We start from the raw sequence: 22,591 nt of genomic DNA, 5'->3' as shown, positions 1-22,591 counted from the left end.
GCTCCCTGACCACAGCTTTACCCAACGTTCACTGTCCAGCTCTGACGTCTCCTATGCTCAATGTATTAAACTCTCACTTTTGAGCCAAATGCTGCTGGATTCCAGCCCCTGTCTGGAAAGTTAAATACAAGGTCAAGACTATTGTAGAAGGAGATTATTTTTGGATGTAGTATTTACAGACATATTTCTGTTGAGACCAGAAGAAATAGGAACAGGAGGAAGCCATTTCGTCCTTCAAGCCTGTTCTGCCATTCAGTAGGATCATGGCTAATCTGACTTTCCTGCAGCTACCCTGTGACCCTTGAATCCCAGCCAATCTATCAGGTTTTAAATATACGCACGAACTCTGTCCCCAAGGCTTTCTCAGCTGGAACCAGACCATGGTGCTAGTCAAAAGAAAGCAGAGGAAGTCTTTCTAGTGTCTTTGACCTATACTCCTCCAAAATTAACATTGATAAAAGTAGACAACTTGGTCATTACCACATTATTCTTGCAGGAATTTACTGTCATTGATCATACTATTTCCTACATAATAACAGTGACCACACAAGTCCATCTTTGGCTGTTTTGGGATGTCTCAGAATATTTAAACCTGCTGTAGAATCCAAAACTTGCTTTCTTGCTTAAAGCAGGTGGGTTTTGGAGGCTGTATGTCGAGAGAGTGGGACACCCTGCTGCATCTGATCCCACCCTCCTTAAACCCTGTATCCAGCAGATCACCAGGCACCAGTCATTAACAAAAACCCGACTCATTACCCTCTTCCATCAGTCTCAACAGCTCACTCAAACACCCAGTTAAACGGGTTCAAACAAAACCAAAATTCCAGTATATGTGGTGACCTGAAACTAAAACAAAAAATCCACAGGAAACTCAGTAGATCTGGCAAGGCGACCAGAATGAACATTTCAGGTGGCAACGATCTTTCGTCAAGACTGTTCTGAGCACAGAGCAGAGGTCTCAGGCCCTTCCTGATTGATACATCTCAGTTCCAAGTCAGATGGAGGGGATTCTGCTAAGGAATTTGGGAGATAGTTTATGTTAAATATTGCTGTCACCTCCTAGCTCAAGTCTTCTCAATGTAGCGTTGCCAGCCCTCCTGGCCTGTCATGTGGGGTTCAGAAATTAAAACTTAATTTCCAGCTCTCAGCTACCAGGAAAATCCCCAGCTACAAGCCAGGTATTAAAACTGAGTTTTTTTAAACATCTCTACTTATCTGATATTCAAAGAGTTTAGGTGAGAAAGTGTTTGACTGTCCAAAATCATCCAGTTGGATAATAAAGAATTTGCTTATTTTCTATTTGGTTGTCTGTTGGCAGATTGTTATAACCAATGGTTTTGTAACCAGAGCAGTTACAGTGATCAGTCAAATGTGTTTTATAATAATGGAATGGAAAGGAGGTTATACAGGTTTCCATGTGTGCTGGATATATTGTCAGCTGTCGTGTCTTGTAGTTATCTGCTTAGCTTCAAATCTCTGCTTATCTATTTTTGAAAACCAGAGTTGATAATCCTTCTGAGTGATTAGGGGTCAGAGGCAGTTTGACAGCTAGAAAGGAGATTGACACATGAATGAGATAAAAGGTCAACATTTTGTCAAGAATTTGAAGCTTTTTTTAAGGTTAGCTATAAATGCATTGTTCATTCGAGGCAGAGGTCAGGAGGCAGTTGAACTTATACTCACTGGACTTTAGCAAGTTATGCAAAATTTCTAAGGGGTGTGATGAGGAAGTCCTGGGACACTGGCCCGTCTAGAATGTGGGGATGACAATTTAGAATAGAGTCAGAAGAATTTTTTTCACTCAAATATTTCATTAAAATGGTGGACTGAGAGGTGTATGGATCTTGCAGCTGCTCTGAGAGTCAGGCTTATTTCTAGATTTACTTCCAGATTTTTTACAGGTTTTAAGGAATGTTTGGAGGGATATGGCCAAGTGCAGGTAGGTGGGGCTACAGGATTATGGTTAGCTTGGATCGAAAAGTCTGTTTCCGTGCTGTATGACTCTATGACTAAAACAATTAAGAATCTTTGAAATTTTCAGTTTTCTAACTCAGCTGACCTTTCACTCTCTTAAATGTAGCAAATTATGAATGTTGCTTACTCATTGGTTCTGGGTCGTGGAATTAAATCTTATACTAGATTAGCTTCCTACCAGAATCTGGATAAACTAGCAAATCATTCAATTTTGTTATTGCAACTCCTATTTCACAAAGAAAGATCAAAACAGAAAAAAGATGCAGGAGTAGGCCATTCAGCCCTTCGAGCCTGCTCCCCCCATTCAATATAATCATGGCTGATCATCTGACTCAGTCCGCAGTTCCTGTTTTTCCCCCAATACCCTTTGACCCCTTCAGCCCCATGTGCTGCAACCAACTCCTTAAAATCGGACAATGTTTGGCCTCAACTGCTTTCTGTGATAAAGAATTCTGCAGGTTCTTCAGTCACTGAGTGAAGACATTTCTCTTTATCTCAGTCCTAAATGGTTTATCTGGTAACCTTAGATTATGACCCCTGGTTCTGGACTCCTCTGTATGTCATTTCCATGGATGTAATACTGTCTCTAAGTTCCCTTGTAAGCCATGGTTAAGCCACTTTTCCTGTTTTACTTCTTCGACAGTCAGGCATGAATAATCTTTGCAGTTCTCCCATGTACACATACTGCCTGTCCACCACCGACCCTTTCACTAATGTTTCGCATTCTATCATAGCCAACTCACACCTCATACCATTGTAGTTTCCAAAGAAGTGTAGCTTATGCTGCTCAATTATATCTTGATTGTGCAAGGAAGTTGTTCTTGATTGGACGAAATCAATGGGATTGTCACCAACCAAACTGGTTCTAGTCAGTCTTTGCTCAAGATTGAGGAAATAGATGTTTTATACAGTGTCATGTGATACCTTCAAAAAGACAAAATGTCCCAATCTGACTGCTGGATACATTGGGTTTCACTGAAATGAACAGCAGATCAACCTGACTTAGAATTAAATTCAATTTGCTGCAGAGATAAACAAGTTATTTATTGTCCCTTCATTTTTTGATACGGAGTTCCATCAACATGAGTTAAAGTCATTGCACCTGAGTACTTCACAATTGCAGAAAAATTTTGAGCAAAGGCAATGCCACTTTCCGCTCACTCTGAATGAACTAATTTGGTGAGGTCTTCAGTTGCTACATAACCAGCTGTCAGAGAGTAGCAGACAGAAGCTTCAGTCATTTACCTTCAGTCAAGGGGTCCAGCGTATTGATCATGAGCTGGAAGATAGTGTTCCGCAGCATGCTGTTGTGTAGTGACGGTGTGCTACTTCCTCGAGTTAGAATTGCTTTGGGCTAAACATTAAACAAGAAAATACACCAACATATTGCATGCAATTTACACCATAGGTTGCAGAAGCCTGTTTATAAGTAATTGTTTCAAATTCAAGGAAAACATTTAATAGGAATTCCACATGAGACCATAGACATAAGAGCAGATAGCCCTCAACTCTACTTACCTGCCCTTTCCCAAAACTCTTCATTCCCTCACTGATTAAAAATCTATTTCTCAGTCTTAAATATACTCAATGACCCAGCCTCGATAGCCCTCTGAGATAAACCACCTTCTGAAAGAAGAAATTCCTCCTCATCTCTGTCTTAATTATATGGCGCCTTATTCTGAGGTTATTTCCTTTAGTGCTGGTTACTCCCAGGGAAACAACTGTTCCACATCAACCCTATCAAGCCCCCTAAGAATCATGTTTGGGAAGTGAGAAAGGAGGTTGCTAAGCTGCTGGCGAGGATATTTGCCTCCTCACTCTCCACGGGAGTGGTACCGGAGGATTGGAAGGAGGTGAATGTTGTTCCTCTTTTCAAGAAGGGAATAGGGAAATTCCTGGCAATTACAGACCAGTCAGTCTCACATCTGTGGTCAGCAAAGCTTTGGAAAGAATTCTGAGGGATAAGGTTTATGACTATTTGGCAAAGCATAGTGTGATTAAAGGCAGTCAGCATGGCTTTGTGAGGGGCAGGTCATGCCTCACAAACCTTGTTGAGTTCTTTGAGAAGGTGACGAGACTGGTTGACGAAGGTCAAACAGTGGATGTGGTGTATATGGATTTCAGCAAGGCATTTGATAGGGTTCCCCATGGTAGGCTCATTCATAAAGTCAGGAGGTATGGGATGCAGAGAGATTTGGCTCTGGATTCAGAATTGGGCTGGCTGACAGAAGGCAGAGAGTGGTTGTAGATGGAAAGTATTCTGCCTGAGGGTCAGTGTTGAGTGGTGTCCCACAGGGCTCTGTTCTTGGGCCTCTGCTCTTTGTAACTTTTATAAATGACTCGGATGAGGAGGTTGAGGGGTGGGTTAGTAAATTTGCCAATGACACCACTGATAGTATAGAGGGCTATTGTAGGATGCAGCGCGACATAGACAGGATGCAGAGCTGGGCTGAGAAATGGCAGATGGAGTTCAACCTGGATAAATGCAAAGTGATGCATTTTGGAAGGTCAAACTCGAATGCTGAATATAGGATTAAAGACAGGATTCTTGGCAGTGTGGAGGAACAGAGGGATCTGGGTGTTTAAGTTCATGGATCCCTCAAAGTTGCCACCCAAGTGGATAGAGTTGTTAAGAAAGCATATAGTGTTTTGGCTTTCATTAACAAGGGGATAGAGTTTAAGAGCCGCGAGGTTTTGCTGCAGCTCTACAAGTCCCTGGTGAGGCCACACTTGGAATATTGTGTCCAGTTCTGGTCATCCTACTATAGGAAAGATACAGAGGCTTTGGAGAGGATGCAAAGAAGGTTTACAAGGTTTGCATGGAGTGGAGGGCTTGCCTTATGAAGAAAGGTTGACTAAGCTCAGACCTTTCTCTCTGGAGAGGAGGAGGAAGAGAGGTAACCTGATAGAGGTGTACAAAATAATGAGAGGAATAGATAGAGTCAATAGCCAGAGACTTTTCCCAGGGCAGGATTGACTGGTACGAGAAGTCATGGTTTTAAAATATTAGGAGGAAGGTATAGAGGAAACGTCAGAGGTAGGTTCTTTACACAGAGAGTTGTGAATGCATGGGATGTGTTACCAGCGGTGGTGGTGAAAGCAGAATCATTGAGGACATTTAAGCGACTGCTGGACATGCACATGGATAGCAGTGAGTTGAGGGGTGCGTAGGTTAAGTTACTATATTTACATTAGGATTAAATCTCGGCACAACATCGTGGGCCAAAGGGCCTGTTCTGTGCTGACTTTTCTGTGTTCTGTGTGTTCAGTAAGATCTCCTCTCATTTTTCTAAACCCCAATGAGTACAGGCCCAACCTATTCATCCTCTCCTGATAAAACAATCCCTCCATACCTTGGATCAGCCAAGTGATCCTTTTCTGGACTACCCCCAGAGCCAATATATCTTTCCTTAGACAAGGGGATTAAAACCGTTCACAGCATTCCAGCTGTGTCTAACTAGTGCCTGGTATAGTTTTAGCAAAACTTCCCTATTTTAATAGTTCAGTCCCTTTGAAATAAAGACCAACATTCTATTTACTTTGGTAAAAACAATGACTGCAGATGCTGGAAATCAGAGTCTAAATTAGAGTGGTGCTGGAAAAGCACAGCAGGTCAGGCAGCATCCGAGAAGCAGAAAAATCAAAGATTCGGGCAAAAGCCCTTCATCAGGAATAGAACATAGAACATAGAAAAACACAGCGCAGTACAGGCCCTTTGGCCCTCGATGTTGCGCCGCCCAAGCCCACCTAACCTAAACTAGCCCATTATCCTCCATATGCCTATCCAATGCCCGTTTAAATGCCCATAAAGAGGGAGAGTCCACCACTGCTACTGGCAGGGCATTCCATGAACTCACGACTCGCTGAGTAAAGAATCTATCCCTAACATCTGTCCTATACCTACCACCCCTTAATTTAAAGCTATGCCCCTCGTAATATCTGACTCCATATGTGGAAAAAGGTTCTCATTGCCAACCCTATCTAAACCCCTAATTATCTTGTACATCTCTATCAAGTCTCCCCTAAACCTTCTTTTCTCCAATGAAAACAGCCCCAAGTGCCTCAGCCTTTCCTCATACGATCTTCCTACCATGCCAGGCAACATCCTGGTAAACCTCCTCTGCACCCGTTCCAGTGCCTCCACGTTCTTCCTATAGTACGGCGACCAAAACTGCACACAATACTCCAGATGCGGCCGCACCAGAGTCTTATACAACTGCAACATGACCTCAGGACTCTGGAACTCAAATTCCTCTACCAATAAAAGCCAGTACGCCATATGCCTTCTTCACAGCACTATTTACCTGGGTGGCAACTTTCAGAGATCTGTGTACATGGACACCAAGATCCCTCTGCTCATCCACACTACCAAGTATCCGACCGTTAGCCCAGTACTCCACCATCTTCTTACTCTTACCAAAGTGAATCACTTCACACTTACCTACATTGAACTCCATTTGCCACCTTTCTGCCCAGCTCTGCAGTTTATCTATATCCCGCTGTAACCTGCCACATCCTTCCTCACTGTCAACAATTCCACTGACTTTCGTATCATCCGCAAACTTGCTCACCCAACCTTCTAGCCCCTCCTCCAAGTCATTTATAAAAATGACAAACAACAATGGTCCCAAAACAGATCCTTGCAGAACACCGCTGGTAACTGCACTCCAAGATGAACCTTTACCATCAACTACTACCCTCTGTCTTCTTTCAGCCAGCCAATTCCTAATCCAAACCTCTAACTCACCCTCAATGCCATACCTCCGTATTTTTTGCAGTAGCCTACCATGGGGAACCTTATCAAATGCCTTACTAAAATCCATATACACCACATCTACCGCTTTACCCTCGTCTACCTCCTTAGTTACCTTCTCAAAGAATTCAATAAGGTTTCTGAGGCATGACCTGCCCTTCACAAAACCATGCTGACTATCCTTGATCATGTTATTCCTATCCAGATGTTCATAAATCCTATCCCTTACAATTCTCTTTAAGACTTTGCCCACAACAGAAGTGAGACTCACCGGTCTATAGTTACTAGGGTTATCCCTATCCCCTTCTTGAACAAGGGGACCACATTTGCTATCCTCCAGTCTTCTGGCACTATTCCTGTAGACAACGAGGACATAAAAATCATGGCCAATGGCTCTGCAATCTCCTCCCTTGCTTCCCAGAGAATCCTAGGATAAATGCCATCAGGCCCAGGGGACTTATCTATTTTCACCCTTTCCAGAATTTCCAACACCTCTTCCCTACATACCTCAAAGCCATCCATTCTAATTAATTGTGACTCAATATTCACATCGGCAACAATGTCCTGTTCCTGAGTGAATACTGACGCAAAGTATTCATTCAGTGTCTCCCCAATCTCTTCAGCCTCCACACGCAACCTGCAGGAAGCCTGTAGAGTGGAAAGTGGAGTGGAGAGTCCCCCCTCTTATTTGTCTCTCCACTCTGCAGACACCCTGCCTGCATTCCTGATGAAGGGCTTTTGCCTGAAACGTTGATTTTCCTGCTCTCGGATGCTGCCTGACCTGCTGTGCTTTTCCAGCACCACTCTGATCTAGATTCTATTTATTTTGCCTATTACCTGCTGAACTTGGATACCAGCTTCTTGTGATTTATGCATGAGGTCCCCCCAGATCCTCCTATGCTGCAGTTTTCTCCAGTTGTTCGCAATTTAAACAATATTTAGTTCCTGTACCTTTCCTGCCAAAGAGTGTCACCTCTCATTGTTACACATTACATTCCATCTGCCAAGTTTTGGCTCAGTCGCTGACCTTGCCTGTATCTCCCAGTACATCCTCACCATTTGCCTTCCCTTTTGTGCCACCTGCAAACCTGCCCATAGTACATTCACTCCTCTCATCCAAATCCGTAATATATATTGTAGTGCCAGCACTGATCCCTGTGGTACACCACAAGTTACAGGTTGCCATCCTGAAAATACCCCTTTATTCTAACTCTCTATCTTCTATTCGTTAGTGAATTCTCTCTGCATGCTAATATATTGCCCACAACAACTATTCTTATTTGAAATGGCCTTCTACATGGTACCTTATTGAACACCTTTTAGAAATCCAAATACTGGTTTTCCGTGAAAGAACTATAATAAATGTGACAGCCACAATTTCCCCTCATGAAGCTATGCTGACTCGGTTTGATTACATTATGTATTTCTAAAAGTTCTGCTGTTACATTCTTGATAATAGATTCTAACACTTGCCCAATTACAAATGTTAAGCTAACTGGCCTCCAGTTTCAAAAACAGGAATTGCTGGAAAAGCTCAGCATGTCTGGCAGAATCTATGAACAGAAATCAGAATTAATGTTCTGGGTCAAATGACACTTCCTCAGAACCCCTACAGTTTCCTGTTTTTGGTCTCCTTCCCTTCTTAAGTAAAGGTATTACATCAGCAATTCTCTAATCTTCTGGCACTGTTCCAGAAGCTAAGGATTCTTGGAAAATTACTCCCAGTGCATTCACTATCTCTCCAGTTACTTCCTTTAATATCCCAGTATGCATCCCATCGGGTCTCAGTCGTATTAGTTTCCCTGGCACTTTTTGTTCCAGTGATTATTGTTTTTATTTCCTCTCCCCTTTTGCCCCTTGATTATTTTTGAAATGCTATCGTATTCCCCTGTGAAGACTGATAGAAAGTATTTGGTGAACTCCTCTGTCATTTTCTGATTCCCCAGAATTAGTTCCCCAGGTTCATTCTATAGGGGCTTATGTTCACTTTGGTGACTCTCTCCTTTTTATATATATTCAAAGACGCTCTTGCTGTCTGTTTTGATCATATTTACTAGTTTACCTTCAAACTTTACTTTCTCCCTCTGTTTTGTCATATTTTGTTGGTTTTATAAAATTATCCCAATCCTGTGGCTTCCTAATAATTTTGAACAAATTGTATGTTTTTTTCTTTCAATCTGATGTTATCTGTATCTTCGTTGGTTAACCAAGGTTACTTTATCCCCTTCTTAGAATCCTTCTTCCTTACTGTGACTAATTGTTCTTTTGAGATATGAATGATTTTTTTAACCATCTGCCATTGTATAGCATCCATATTCATTTTCATTCATACTCAGCATTTAATAGCATTCATGAATATTTCTCCTGAGTAATTCTTTGCATTTCTCTCATTCTGTCCTTTTGTACATCTTGGATTTGAAATAGTTCACCATTGAAATTACCTCATAAGGTTCTCCCACTCTCTGCTTCTTTTCTTCCCTTATGACTCTGTTTAAAACTTATCTCTTTGACCAAGGTTTTGGCTACTGGTCCTTGTGTGACTCAGTGTCAAACTTTGACTATGTATTAATACTAGGTCTGTAGTATTATGTGAAACGTGCTACATCAATATGGCTTGTTGTTGTACATAGTAAGCATTTCTACACCTATATCAGATTGACTCTATGACCACTCCATACAAATTGTGTAAGATTCTCTGGGTCAATCTCACTGTTCACTCTCTCTGCTTCTCTTCGCCCTCCATGTGAGGACAATGGAACACTCTGGGCAATGGTTCATGTCAGCTCTTTGCCTGACGTCGTTGCACTTTGAACACACTTTGGAACAGAGTGAAACAGATTAATTGGAACTGAAAACTCATCTCTATAAAGATTGGCAATTGTGTCTTTGGCTGGATTATAACTTTATAACCACAAATATCCAGAAATCTCTCCCTGCATCTTTCAAAGTTATTGACAAATCACAATCTCTTGCCCAAATCCCTGGTTTCACTCATGCCCTTCGTCAAAGATTTGAGTCTTTGGTGGTTTAAATTTTTACCTTAAGTCTGTTGTTTTCTTCCTTTTCTTCTTCTTTGCTTTCAGAATCAATATTCTTCATCATGTAAGCAAAAGAAATGGGAAATGATTGATCATTGGGATAGTTAACATGATTAACAGAAGAACGTATTGAATGAGAATGAGTGCTTGTGCCTCAGGACAGATCAGGTCACCAATTTTCTCAGCTTCACGTCAAGTGACAGTGAATGCTGTCCCCCCAATCAAGCTCTTGATTCAAAGTGTCCCTTTCTCCATAACTCTGTACCCTCCAAGACTAACACTATGCCCACAGGGCTTCTTGGGTGGTCAACTTGAGGTGGGGGGGGGGCAATACACTCCTTGTACTTCTGTTTCTAAAGCCTGTTTTGTAATATTGAGGGTGGTGTTAGTCAAGACAGAGAGAGACTGCACACCAATTCCTGTGGAGATCCCCCTGTCCACGCGGTCGATGACTGAAGAATGTCAGATCCTCGATACAGTGTTGATCAGAATCTGTGTTCATGAGTGAACCCACAGCACAGTGCAGCTAAGCATGGCTAGTCCAAGTGGATATATCTAGAACCATGTTGGAAACATTATGAACTAGACCTGCCATATAAATACTGTGGCTATGGAGCAGATCAGCAGCTAGGAATCCTGCAGCGAGTAACTTACCTCCTGACTCACCAAAGCATATCCCACCATGTACAAGGCACAAGTTAGGAGGGTGATGGAATACTCCCCACTTGCTCTGGATGGGTGCAGCTCCAACAATATCAAGGAGCTTGACACCATCCAGGACAAAGCTACTCACTTGATTGGCATCACATCCACAGATGTACTATCTTGTACCATCTACAAGATGCACTGTAGAAATTCATCAAAGCACCTTTAGACACCATCTTCCAAACCCACAACCACTTCCATCAAAAGGACAAGGGTAGCAGATGCATGAAAACACCAGCCCCTGAAAATTCCCTTCCAAACTACTCACCATCCTGACTTGGAAATATATTGTTATTCCTATACTATCACAGGGTCAAAATCCTGGAATTCCCTCCCTAAATGCATTGTGAGTCTACCTACAGCACAGGGACTGCAGCGGTTCAAGAAGACAGACCATACCCACCTTCTCAAGGGGCAACTAGGGACAGGCAATAAAAGCTGGCCCAGCCAGCGACACCCACATCTCATGAATAGAGAAAGGGGAGAGAAGGGAAGAGGGAAAGTGCTAGGGGAACCATGAGATCATAAGACATGGGGCCAGAATTAGGCCATTCAGCCCATCAAGTCGGCTCCACCACTTGATATGTTTCGCAATCCCATTCTCCCAATAATTCTTGATCCCTTTACTAATCAAGAACTTATCTCTGACTTAAATGCACTCCATGCCTTGGCCTCCACACCCTTCTGTTGCCATGAGTTTCACAGATTCACTACTCTCTGGCTGAAGAAATTCCTCATTTATTAGTCCTACAATGTCATCTCTTCACTCTGAGCTGGGCCTTCAGCTCCTAGTCTCAGGAAGGAGAGACACAGACAGACAAACAGACAGACAGAGGGAGGAGGGTTTGTCTCTCCCTTCATGGATTTTGGTAAATCTCTATCCCCACATCAACTGTAGTGGGGAGTGGAGCAGCCCAAACAGAGAAACACTATCACTACTGAGAGTTAGTTAATGAGCTCCACCACCGACCATGAATATCTTTTAAAAAGAACCCCCCCACAATTAATAGAAATGATTTGGATGAGAATACAGAAGACATGAATTAGCAGGTGACACCAAAACTGGTGGCATAGTAGACAGTGGAGAAGGTTTTCTAGGATTAATAACAGATCTTGATCAAATGGATTAATGGGCTGAAAAATGCCAGATGGTGTTCAATCTGGATAAATGGGAATTATTGCATTTTGTTACAACAAACAAGGGTGGGGCTTGTGCAGTTAATGGTAGGGCCTTGGGTAGTGTTACAGAACAGAGAAACCTAAGGGTGCAGGAACATAATTCTTTGAAGTTTGTGTCACGTATAGGCAGAGTGGTTAAAAAGGTATTTAGCATTCTTGTCTTCATTGCTCAGTCTTTTGAGTATAAGAATTGAGAAGTCATGTTGAAGTTGTACAGGACATTGCTGAGTCCTTTTCTGGAATATTGTGTCCAGTTCTGGTTGCCCTGTCAAGGAAGGGTATTAATAAGCTGAAGAGGGTTCAGAAGAGATTTACCAGGATGTTGCTGGGTGTAGAAGTTTTGAGATATAAAGAAAAGTTGGATAGGCTGGAACTTCTTTTCACTGGAGCGTAGGAGGCCGAGAGGTGACCTGATAAAAGTTTATGAAATAATGAGAGGTACAGACAGAGTTAATGAGAGTTGTCTTTTCCCTTGGATGGGGGATTTCATGACTAGGGGACACATTTTTAAGGTGAAAGGAGAGAGACTGAACAAAGACATAAGAGGCAATGTTTTTACACAGAGTATGACTAGGAAAGGTTTGGAGTGATATGGGCTAGAAGCATGCAGTGGGACTGGTTTAGTTTGGGATTATGTTTCACATGAACTGGTTGGACTGAAGGGACTGTTTCCATCCTGTATGACTCTAGGACTCTAAGTCAGGAGGCCTGGATTCCAGCCCCATCTGTAATAATATCTTTGAACAGGCTGATTAAAAATATTGACAAAGAAAGGCCTTTCTTTCTGGGAAGGGGTTGGGGTGGTCTATTCTTGAGGTGGAAACCTTCAGCTGGGCATTTGGAAATGCTGTGAGTCAGGGTCAGGTGGAAGAAGGTGGGTAGTTTCTTGGTCTCTTCCCATTAGGGGTAAAGCTTTCAATTTAACACCACTTGCTGCAAAGGGAACACATTTTGCCATTGACACTTGGCCAATAGGCTCACATTCTAGGATGTGGCCAATAAAATTCAGGAACTGCCGCAACATGTGGCCTCGCCAAAAGCCAACAGATTTTATTCAGCGTTCTTTTTCTGGAAATGGGAATAGGTGATTTGGGAGAATTTACAAATGGCCTGGTGATATTGGATATTGTTTACAGCGTTCCCGGTCTCTAACTCTCCTGCCCCCAGAATCTTCACCAAGTTGTGATTGTTAACCCTGAGAGGATGCTTAACCACAAGATCTCTTATGAATCCTGTCTCACAACATGTGCTAGATCTAAAACAGCCTGCTCCTAGGTGCATTCTGCAACGTGCTGCTCTAAGGAACAATCCCTAAAGCACTCTATCCCACTGTTGCTGCCCTTCTCACATTGGTCTGCTCTGCCCATTATACAGTCACTGACCCACTCTCTCTCCCTCTCTTCCCTCTCTCTCTCTCTCTCTGTCTGAAGGTGCTGACCCTGCTCAATGGCGTTGAAACATGATAGCAGTTAGTGAGGCTGGTAGTCTACTAATATGTTAATTTTCACTCGCATGTAGCAGGCTGCATACCTTATCCACGAACCTTCTATTTTTACATGTCTCTGCTTGTGACATTCATATGGAACTAGGGCTGGAGAGAATATATCTCTCTACATACAGTGTTGTGCCAATGAGCTACAAACAGAACTAAGCCCTAACACTGAGTAAGTGTCCAGCTGATACATGGAGCAGATAAAACTGTTTGAAGCTAATAAACACACAAAGATATTCAGATTTGTACTTTGTATAAATTGGAGATACAAGAAACAATTGTCAAACTAGTGGGCAATCTGGCATTCAATCCCAACAAACACATGGCCAAATTGATATTTCACAGTTTCTGAACACAGGAAGCAGGAGCAGGAATTGGCCATAATGTTCCTCCAACTTCATCAAACCCACTTTCCTACTCTAATTCTGCATCCATTAATTCCCCAGAAATAGAATAAATGTTGAATTTCAGCCTTGAATATAGTGATCCTCCAGAGCCCTCTAACTCAGAGATTTCCCACAGATACAGAACCTTCCAAGTGAAGAAAGTATTCCGTGTCTTGATCCTAAATGGTTAACACTTTACCCTGAAACAATGACCCCTAGTCAAATACTTTCCCTGGCAGGGCAAATAACCTCTCAGCATCTGCCCTGTCAAGGTTTCTCTGAATCTTATATTTTAATGATTCTCTCATCCCAATTATCACTATGACTCTAGGTGCCAGACAGTATAGGTCTATTCTCCTCAATCTCTCATTCCAGGAATCAACTAAGTCAATTTTTGATGCACCATCTCTAAAGTTCAATGTTGTGTATTCCCCAGACAAATTATAAATGTTTCCTATAAATGATGCAGGATAGATGGACAGTTACGTGGAGTATGTGAAAAACATAGATACTGCAGGGAGGGTCTGACATCAGCATAAATTTAAAGGACAAGAAAATTATCATCAGGATTTGCTTTGAATAATTCAGACCATGAGATAAAGAATTACACCATATTTCCTCAAAACATCTTTGAATTAAGCAAAGAAGATAGAATGCCTTCCATTATTCTGTGATTACATTGTTAATGCCTTCATGAAGGTTCTCTGGGGTTGGTTATCCAGTGAGGCGTAGCCCGAGGAAATTTTCATGACAACATTGATAATGGCTTTATAAAGGATGCTTAAGCAAATATCCCAAAAGGTCAACATTAAACAGAAGTACAAATGAAACAACATTTAAATCAATTATACTTCCATTGGTATTGGAATATTACACTTACAGAAAACTTCAAGCAACTGATGGTGGGAGAAAGTTCTAGAGTATTGTTTTAATCTACATTTAATAACTTTCACTGGATAAATACAAACTGCAATCAGTGAATGAAAAGTGCAAAGGAGGATTTGCATTTCTGTAGCCGCATTCCTGACCTCAGGATGTATCAAGCAATTTACAGCCAATTCAGTGTTTTTCAGGTCATTGTTGCAAAGATGTAAAGTTGTAAACACGCAACTGCCTGTTTGTACACAACAAAATCCCACAAACAGCACTGAAAAAATACTAGACAATTTATGTTTGTGAACAAATGTTGGCCAGAATACTGTGAATAACTCCCCTTCTCTTGTTTAAATCTTTAATGTCACGTTGAAAGGACAATTTGGACCGTGGTTTAACTTGTCATTGGAAAGATAGCACCTCCAATTATGCAGTAAGTGTGCGCTATATCAACCTTGCGATTTATCAACCAACATGATAAAAGAAAATTCTAGTGCAGTGCTTTTGCACATGACAGATTTTGAAGGCAGTTCTGACAATAAAGCAGCAGCAGGGGAGAAGGGGACTCGACGTTTCAGGTCGGAACCTTTCATCAGTTCTGAAACATCGACTCTCCTCCTCTGATGCTGCTTGACCTGCAGTGTGTTTTCCAGCTCCACTCTCACTCTCCAGCATCTACACTTCTCACTATCTCCAATTTTGAAAATAAAGGTAGAGTGGTTGCCTCCTTGGAGATATTGGCTATTTAGTTCCAAATGGCTGCCGATACGTGACCCACATGATTATAGACGACAGATACAATGGGACACACGGGCCCACTGGGATCCTCACTGATCAGGTATGGGCGTGCTAAAGCCATACTTTAGTTATTTGCCTAGTTTGTAGAAGTGCAATTAAACAAATCTAGGGAATGCTGTAAAATTATACCGTTCTGACCTGCGATGTATAAAAAGACGCGGGGAGAGTTATCACTGTGAAAGGAGAAGAGGAAGAAGCTGAAAGTGATGGAACACTGTGTAACCGAAATGGGCAGAGAGAGTGACAGGGTTGGTCACCAAATTCTGCCAGTGAGTTCTCCAATTCATGACGAAGATTTCCCTTCTGCTAATCACACTCATGTCATAATCGCACAATGCGTCCACTTTAATTGTGTTACTTTGAGACAACAAATATTTCTGCACAATTGAGGGCCTGGATCACCTGAAATTGGTGGGCGGCACGGTGGCACAGTGGTTAGCACTGCTGTCTCACACCGCCAGAGACCCAGGTTCAATTCCCGACTCAGGCGACTGACTGTGTGAGTTTGCACGCTCTCCCCGTGTCTGCGTGGGTTTCCTCCGGGTGCTCCGGTTTCCTCCCACAGTCCAAAGATGTGCAGGTCAGGTGAATTGGCCATGCTAAATTGCCCGTAGTGTTAGGTAAGGGGTAAATGTAGGGGTCTAATCTTAAAAATAAATTCGGAGCTGATCCCAGTTCACCTTTTCCCAATTAACAGAGGAAGGCTATGTAGCTAACTGAAGATTAGATATCTGCACCTGCAGTTAAATACATACAGCTCACCAGGGGCTCAATGTTTTCTGATCACATTTCATATCACTCATGCAACTTTGTAACTTGTGTTGCAACTTTGTACACATTCCTTCTATTGTTGGGGGAATCTGCTATTAATGTCCAATTTCTGTGAGTAGGCAAACGGAGGTCCTGAAATACCTCGGCTGTAATTTTCCAGCAACTATTTCTTGACACTGTACCTGGGAATTTGTGTATCCAAGGTACTATCACAGGAGCAAAGACACTCAGAAACGATATCCCTGTGGGGGTGTACACTGCAGAAACATCACTTCAACTGTCGGTCCCATTTTTGTTGATGCATCAACAACAGAAGGCAGCAATGAAACATCCCAGACCTGTAGGATTGCAGTGGGACATCCTGCTGCTGAATTACTGCTCCATTTAAATTCAGGTCAACAAACTTCTGGGAAAGAGTTTGAACATACATTTCAACAGGCTGCCAATATGCATCTCCATGGCAACCCCCTGACCAATCAGAATCGACCTGTTTAGTCTGAGAAATCAGTTTTACAGTGAACTGTTTTGTGCATCTCCATGCCAACAACGGACCAACCAATCAGCATCAGAATCCCCGCGCTGTATCAATTAGTTTCCATGTCTAGTTTCTTTCCTCCGAGTCCTGTTGGGTGTAAGATAAATGGTTTCAACTTCATGTCTCCTTTTAGCAATGTTCAGGGAAGTGAGTCAATACCACTGGCACTCTTTACTAATCTCCACTTGAAAGCAAGACCATTAACATCCACACCACACAGTCCGAAACCACAGCCACTTAGGGTCTGCTCCCTTGGATAAATGAACAGGTCAAGCTGATACTCTATCAAGTATCTTCTAGCCTTTATCAAACACCACTACCATTGTCTTTTCCTTCCCAGCATGATGGCCCACTCAGCACTCTCATCAGTATTAGCCTTTGCCATGATGTGTCCATCTCTACCTGTACCTGCTTCAGGTGCTGGGTGGTGTTGGGCTCTGCTGGGCTGTTTGGGAGCGATTGCTTCTCCGATAGGCTCCCCTTGCCCTGTGAAAACAGCAGATGGGATGAGTAGATAAGCACATTTCCCTTGTGTACTGCGTTGTCATCAAACACCTGGTCATGCCTATTAAGTGTATATATGCAAAACACAGAATGTCCACTAGCTGTCTTACTTCTCACTAACCTGCCATGGGATTGTAATGTTCACTAACTGAATGGTGGAAAATGTCCCCTCCTCATCAAGCCCCCGTGATCCTCCCTGTGGTTCAGGGGAAATGCCGTGTGTTGTCTTTAACATCCTTACTATGCTGTGCACGTGATGGGAATCTGATTCAATATTTTAATTGATTACAGACTTTAACAAGAGCTAACTATAATAGTTAAAGATGAGGGGTTTGGGTAGAAACAGGAGCTGTTATTGAAGTTGACCAAATCGGCAGTGTTCATCTCTCTCCAGGGTGGTTTAAAAATAGAACCTTCCCGGTCCACAAAACTGACTCCACAATAATGTTTGTTCCTTCTCTTTGTACAGCTGTCCCAGACGGTCTTATTGAAGTCCTTGACATTGTTGACACAGTGATCAGTCTGTGGGTGAATTGTCAATGTGACTAGTGTAAATGTTAGGGAACTCACGCCTGGACCGTTTTACTAAACTTCTGTTGACCTGCACTTCCAGGTCCTTGTTCATGAGACAGGTTCCGTGTCCCTGTGAAGTCATTTACAAAATCCAATGCTGCACTGTTTACATTCCAAAGTGACCAAAGGGTTCACGAACTATTTTAGAAACTTTTTTTTATTATTGCATGCAATTTGCCTACATAAAATTAAGTCAAATATTAAACACCAAATCTGGAGAAACTCCATGAGTTACACTGCACTCTAAACGTTAACTCTGTTTCTCTCTCCACAGATGGTGCCAGACCTGCTGAGTTTCTACAGAAATTTCCGTTTTTATCTCAGATTTCCAGCATCTACAGGGTTTTGCTTTTATCGTAAATGAAATGCACTCAGTTACCAGATGGTTATTCAATTAAAAGTTTCTGCATTAATATTATTAAAGAAAGAGATTGAATTTGCTTTAAACTCACTCTCACCTTTCAATTTGCCTAAAATTATCTACTGAGTGGAATCCTCAAACTGCCGGCGGGTGTCACAAACTCACTCACAATTTGCTTCCTGATGGTCAGTGTGGGTTCCCCCAGGCGGCTGTGTTTAAAAGCTCATCAGAACCGGCCGGACCCGAGGAGTGGCCTCGCCATTCTGCCCGCACTGAGATATCACAGAGTAATGTCAGTGTGCGTCAGAGAAACCGTCTTCAGACCAGACCCATCCTTTGTCGCCGGCTCAGAACTTCACCTCATGTCCTGTGGGAGGTGGACATTACCAACACCACAGCCTAGTCAATACCCTCAAACACCCTCACACCCTCACCCTCAAACACCCTCAAACACCCTCACACCCTCAAACACTCTCACATCCTCACCCTCAAACACCCTCACACCCTCACCCTCAAACACCCTCAAACACCCTCACACCCTCAAATACCCTCAAACGTCACACCCTCAAACACCATCACACCCTCAAACCCTCAAACACCCTCACCCTCAAACAACCTCACACACTCAAATACCCTCACACCCTCAAACACCCTCACACCCTCATTCCTTCAAAATGCCTCACACCCTCAAATACTGGCAACACCTCTAAAAACCTCAAACACCCTCACAGCCTCAAAACAGAGAGGATCAGAGCTGTTGGCCCCGGATCGCAAGGCTGCCTTTTCCCTGGACATTATTTAAATGAATCTATTGTGGTATCAGTTTGGAGCATCACTGATACATGGTCGGAAATGAGAAAGTTGGGTGATGGGAAGGGACGTGTTTTAAACTGGAGTGAAATCTCTTTAATAAATATTTGTCTGTACTGTACAGAAGGTAAACTGATAAAAGGACAGAAGTCGCAGTTTTTTTCGTATTGCAGTCATCAGGATAGACCACGAGAAACTGGAGAGAAAACTCAGCAGGTCTGGCAGTATCTGTGGGGCGAGAAAGAAACAGAGTTAATGTTTAGGGTTCTGTATGACTCTTCTTCAAAACCTAAGACCTTGTGGCCCACCAACCAGCTGCCTCTTCCTATCCCGTGCCTTGTTCTCCACTTTGCTTTATGCTCCTGCCCCCTGAACCTTCCTTTCCTGGTGTTTCGGTTCCTTCAGGTCTATGGGGGACCAGCCAATGGAGATGTCCCTGTCTTTGTGAATGGTGAGACTCCGGGCAGAGCTGGGAGCTAAAGGCAAAACCACTCACCATGGACGGCTGGATCATGGACATCACTTTCACCAGGTTACTGTTCTGGATGACATTGCCTTTAAACCAGCGCTCCATTTTCCCGTTGAATTTCATGAAGCAGACGTAGCTGATGTAGGCGGACAGCAGGAGGAAACTCTCCCACCACTCGATCAGATTGTCCAGGAAGAAGATGATCAACATGATCAGGTCCAAGATATAGAAGGACACATCCCGAAAGAGGGGCCACCAGGTCAGGTGCAGGATTTCTCGGGAGAAGATCGCACACATTCCGATGACGAAGAGAATGTTAAAGACGGCCGAGCCCACGATGGTGCCGATTCCCACGTTACTGTGGGATATGAAGACCCCAATCAGGGAGGTGAAGAGCTCAGGGGCAGAGCCTCCCGCTGCCATGAAAGTCGCCCCGGCCACATCGTCCGAGATTTCCAGCTTCTCGATAATTTCCCCTAAAGATGGGACAAAGAATTCATCGCAGACCAGCGCCAGTGCGATGAACATGTAGACCATTCCGGTGGCGTGGAGCAGCACCCAGCCCTGCCGGCGCTGCTCTACACTGAACACATCCACCGGGTACTCGCCCTTGGTGTGGCCGAGGGGGGGCTCCTTCTCCCCGGCTTCGGGGCTACTCCCTGGGCCCGGGGGGGTCGCAGTGGGGGCGGGAATGATCTCATCCCCCACCCGAATACAGCCCTTTAACCGCGGGCTCCCACTGGCCGCTGCCCTGTCGGTGTCCCCCGGGCGGCCGCTGCTGGCGCTGAGCCCGGGGCCGGGAGGGCGGCTCCCGGGTAAGGAGGACCAGGGGGAGTATCCCCAGGGGATGGGGGCCCGGGGAGAGGGGGCCCGGGGAGAGGGGGCCCCGGGTGTGGGGGCCCGGGGAGAGGGGGCCCCGGGTGTGGGGGCCCGGGGAGAGGGGGCCCCGGGTGTGGGGGCCCGGGGAGAGGGGGCCCAGGGAGAGGGGGCCCAGGGAGAGGGGGCCCGGGGAGAGGGGGCCCCGGGTGTGGGGGCCCGGGGAGAGGGGGCCCCGGGTGTGGGGGCCCGGGGAGAGGGGGCCCAGGGAGAGGGGGCCCAGGGAGAGGGGGCCCGGGGAGAGGGGGCCCCGGGTGTGGGGGCCCGGGGAGCGGGGGCCCAGGGAGAGGGGGCCCGGGGAGAGGGGGCCCAGGGAGAGGGGGCCCCGGGTGTGGGGGTCCGGGGAGAGGGGGCCCCGGGTGTGGGGGCCCGGGGAGCGGGGGCCCAGGGAGAGGGGGCCCAGGGAGCGGGAGTCCGGGGATTGAGGTCCCCGGGAATAGGGGTGTCCGGAGCGGGATTCGGGGTTGTGCTGCCGCCGCCGGGAGTTTGCAGGAGTCTGCGGCTCCGGGTGGCTCTGCCGCCCCCTGGGCTGGGGGCTCTGCCGCCGGGAGCTGGGCTGGGGGCTCCGCCGGGAGCTGGGCTGGGGGCTCCGCCGCCGGGAGCTGGGCTGGGGGCTCTGCCGCCGGGAGCTGTCCGCGGTGCTGAAACCCCCAAGTTGCCGGTGAGCAGCTGGTGCACGGAGCAAATGATCAAGCCGGAAAGCAGAAACAGGACCCGGTGAGAGCAAAGTCTCCTCCTCCTCCCGCTCAGGGACATCGCTGTCTCTGTAAACGGACAGTCCCTTTTAAATAACCATCGCCTGTTGGTCAAGCTCCTCCATGAAAAGATCTCCTGATGATGATTTCTTTCACATTTGGTGCTTCTGTCGAGGCCACTCTGTTCCCCTTTTGCTGATGACCTTGGAACTGGTTGAGGTTTTGTGTTGACGGCCAATAGGGCGGTTTGTGAATATTGGGACCTGGGTTACAGAGACCTTGCTCAGTGGGCCCCTCTTTATCTTCTCAGAAGGCAAAATAGAAAGTTATAGAACTTAAAAAGCCCACACGGCCAGGGATTATCGGGACATCTACACACTGCTCTGAACATGAAGTGGTCTGAGTTTCTGAAGGGGTGAAAGTGAACCGTAACCCAGTTTACAGAACCATCCCTTCAATCACGGGCGGCTTTTCTTTGTAAGGAGCTTAAGGAAAGCGAGAGAAGGCTTTAATCAGATCTGCCCGGGAGCTGTCTCTGCCTCTTGCTCATTCTCACAGAACAGGGCTCAGCTTCTCCTTCACATCCTGAATCGGTTTCTCTGCGAACAGAAACTATTTACTTTGTCTCTGAATAATCCACAAAGTCATAGACCCATGAGCTTGGATTAAAATGTTCCAATTGTCGCTCTCAGTTTATTGGATTAGAGTCAACAAATTAAATAATAAATGATCAAATCGCGAAGTCTCCACACTGGGGGGATTGAAAGCTTTCGCGTCCTGACCCTGGAGGGGCCTGGGTCACTCAGTTTCTGCCCGGGGGACGGGACAAGGACGAAAGTGGCCTGGAGCTAATCCCGGGTCAAGTGTGAAGGTCGCTGCCAGCTATTTGACTAAGAGTCTAAAGAGATTAACCCGCCTTTCCGGCAACTTAACACCAACAGGAGTGTGACCTCAGCACTCTGTCCCAGAAAATAAACATGCTCCATCCTTGATTGTTATTGGTCATTCAATCCAAATCCGCAGCAGTCTGACTGCTACAGGCCGTGAAATAAACCGTCTGCTGTATCTTGCAATCATCTGTAAACGATCTGAGGGTCAATACTGGTCAGTATCAGACCCGCGGAGGGTGGGAACAGTAGCCTCCCTCAGTGATCAGAGAGGTCTGTACATTACAGGACAGTGAATCCCGTTAAAAAGCTTCACTTCTGCGTTTTAATACGTCTGCACGATTCGTTATTTCGTTTTGTTTGGAATTATTGGAAATATGTATTTAAACATCTCAATTTAAAATACCTGCAGGTGCTGGAAATCTGAAATAAACACAGAATGCTGGGGAAATTCAGCAGGTCAGGCAGCACCTGTGGAGAGAGAAAAATAAATCAATGCTTCCAGTTCTAAATGATTCTTCTTCCAAACTATGGAGAGATGGAAACGACAACACAGTCTTGTCAACTCTATAAAGTTTGGAATTGTGATTGGGAGAGCTGTCTCACAGACTAGTCAAGCAACAGCCTCATAGTGACACCCATGGAATCATTCCTTACAGACAATGCCCCAGACCCCACCATCACCATCCCGGGATATGCCCTGTCCCACTGGTAAGACAGACCCAGCAGAGGTGGTAGCGCAGTGGAATACAGTGGGGAGGGAGATGCTCTGAGAGTCCTCAACATTGACTCTGGGCTCCATAAAGTCTAATGGCTTCAGGTTAAACATGGCCAAGGAAACCTTCCTACCGGTTACCATGTACTGTCCTCCCTCAGCTGATGAATCGATTCTCCCCCATGTTGGACAACATT

At 44.8% G+C, this 22,591-nt stretch overlaps 1 protein-coding gene across 1 annotated transcript in view; it reads right to left on the bottom strand.

Annotated features, from left to right (window-relative positions):
- slc24a1 (solute carrier family 24 member 1) overlaps positions 1 to 20,853 on the bottom strand; it is a 48,768-nt gene extending 27,915 nt beyond the window's left edge. Inside the window, exons 1-4 of the mRNA XM_060852837.1 lie at positions 19,242 to 20,853; positions 10,177 to 10,198; positions 9,767 to 9,803; positions 3,220 to 3,328 (exon numbers count right to left, since the gene is read on the bottom strand). Coding sequence (XP_060708820.1) covers positions 3,220 to 3,328; positions 9,767 to 9,803; positions 10,177 to 10,198; positions 19,242 to 20,853 — 1,780 coding nt within the window. The remainder of the gene's footprint in view (positions 1 to 3,219; positions 3,329 to 9,766; positions 9,804 to 10,176; positions 10,199 to 19,241) is intronic.
- Positions 20,854 to 22,591: the final 1,738 nt, after the last annotated feature.

Source organism: Hemiscyllium ocellatum, chromosome 39, assembly GCF_020745735.1.
Source record: "Hemiscyllium ocellatum isolate sHemOce1 chromosome 39, sHemOce1.pat.X.cur, whole genome shotgun sequence".
Classification (NCBI taxonomy): Eukaryota; Metazoa; Chordata; class Chondrichthyes; order Orectolobiformes; family Hemiscylliidae; genus Hemiscyllium; species Hemiscyllium ocellatum.
Note: the sequence above shows the minus strand (reverse complement) of the source record. Positions and strands in the feature narration are given on the sequence as shown.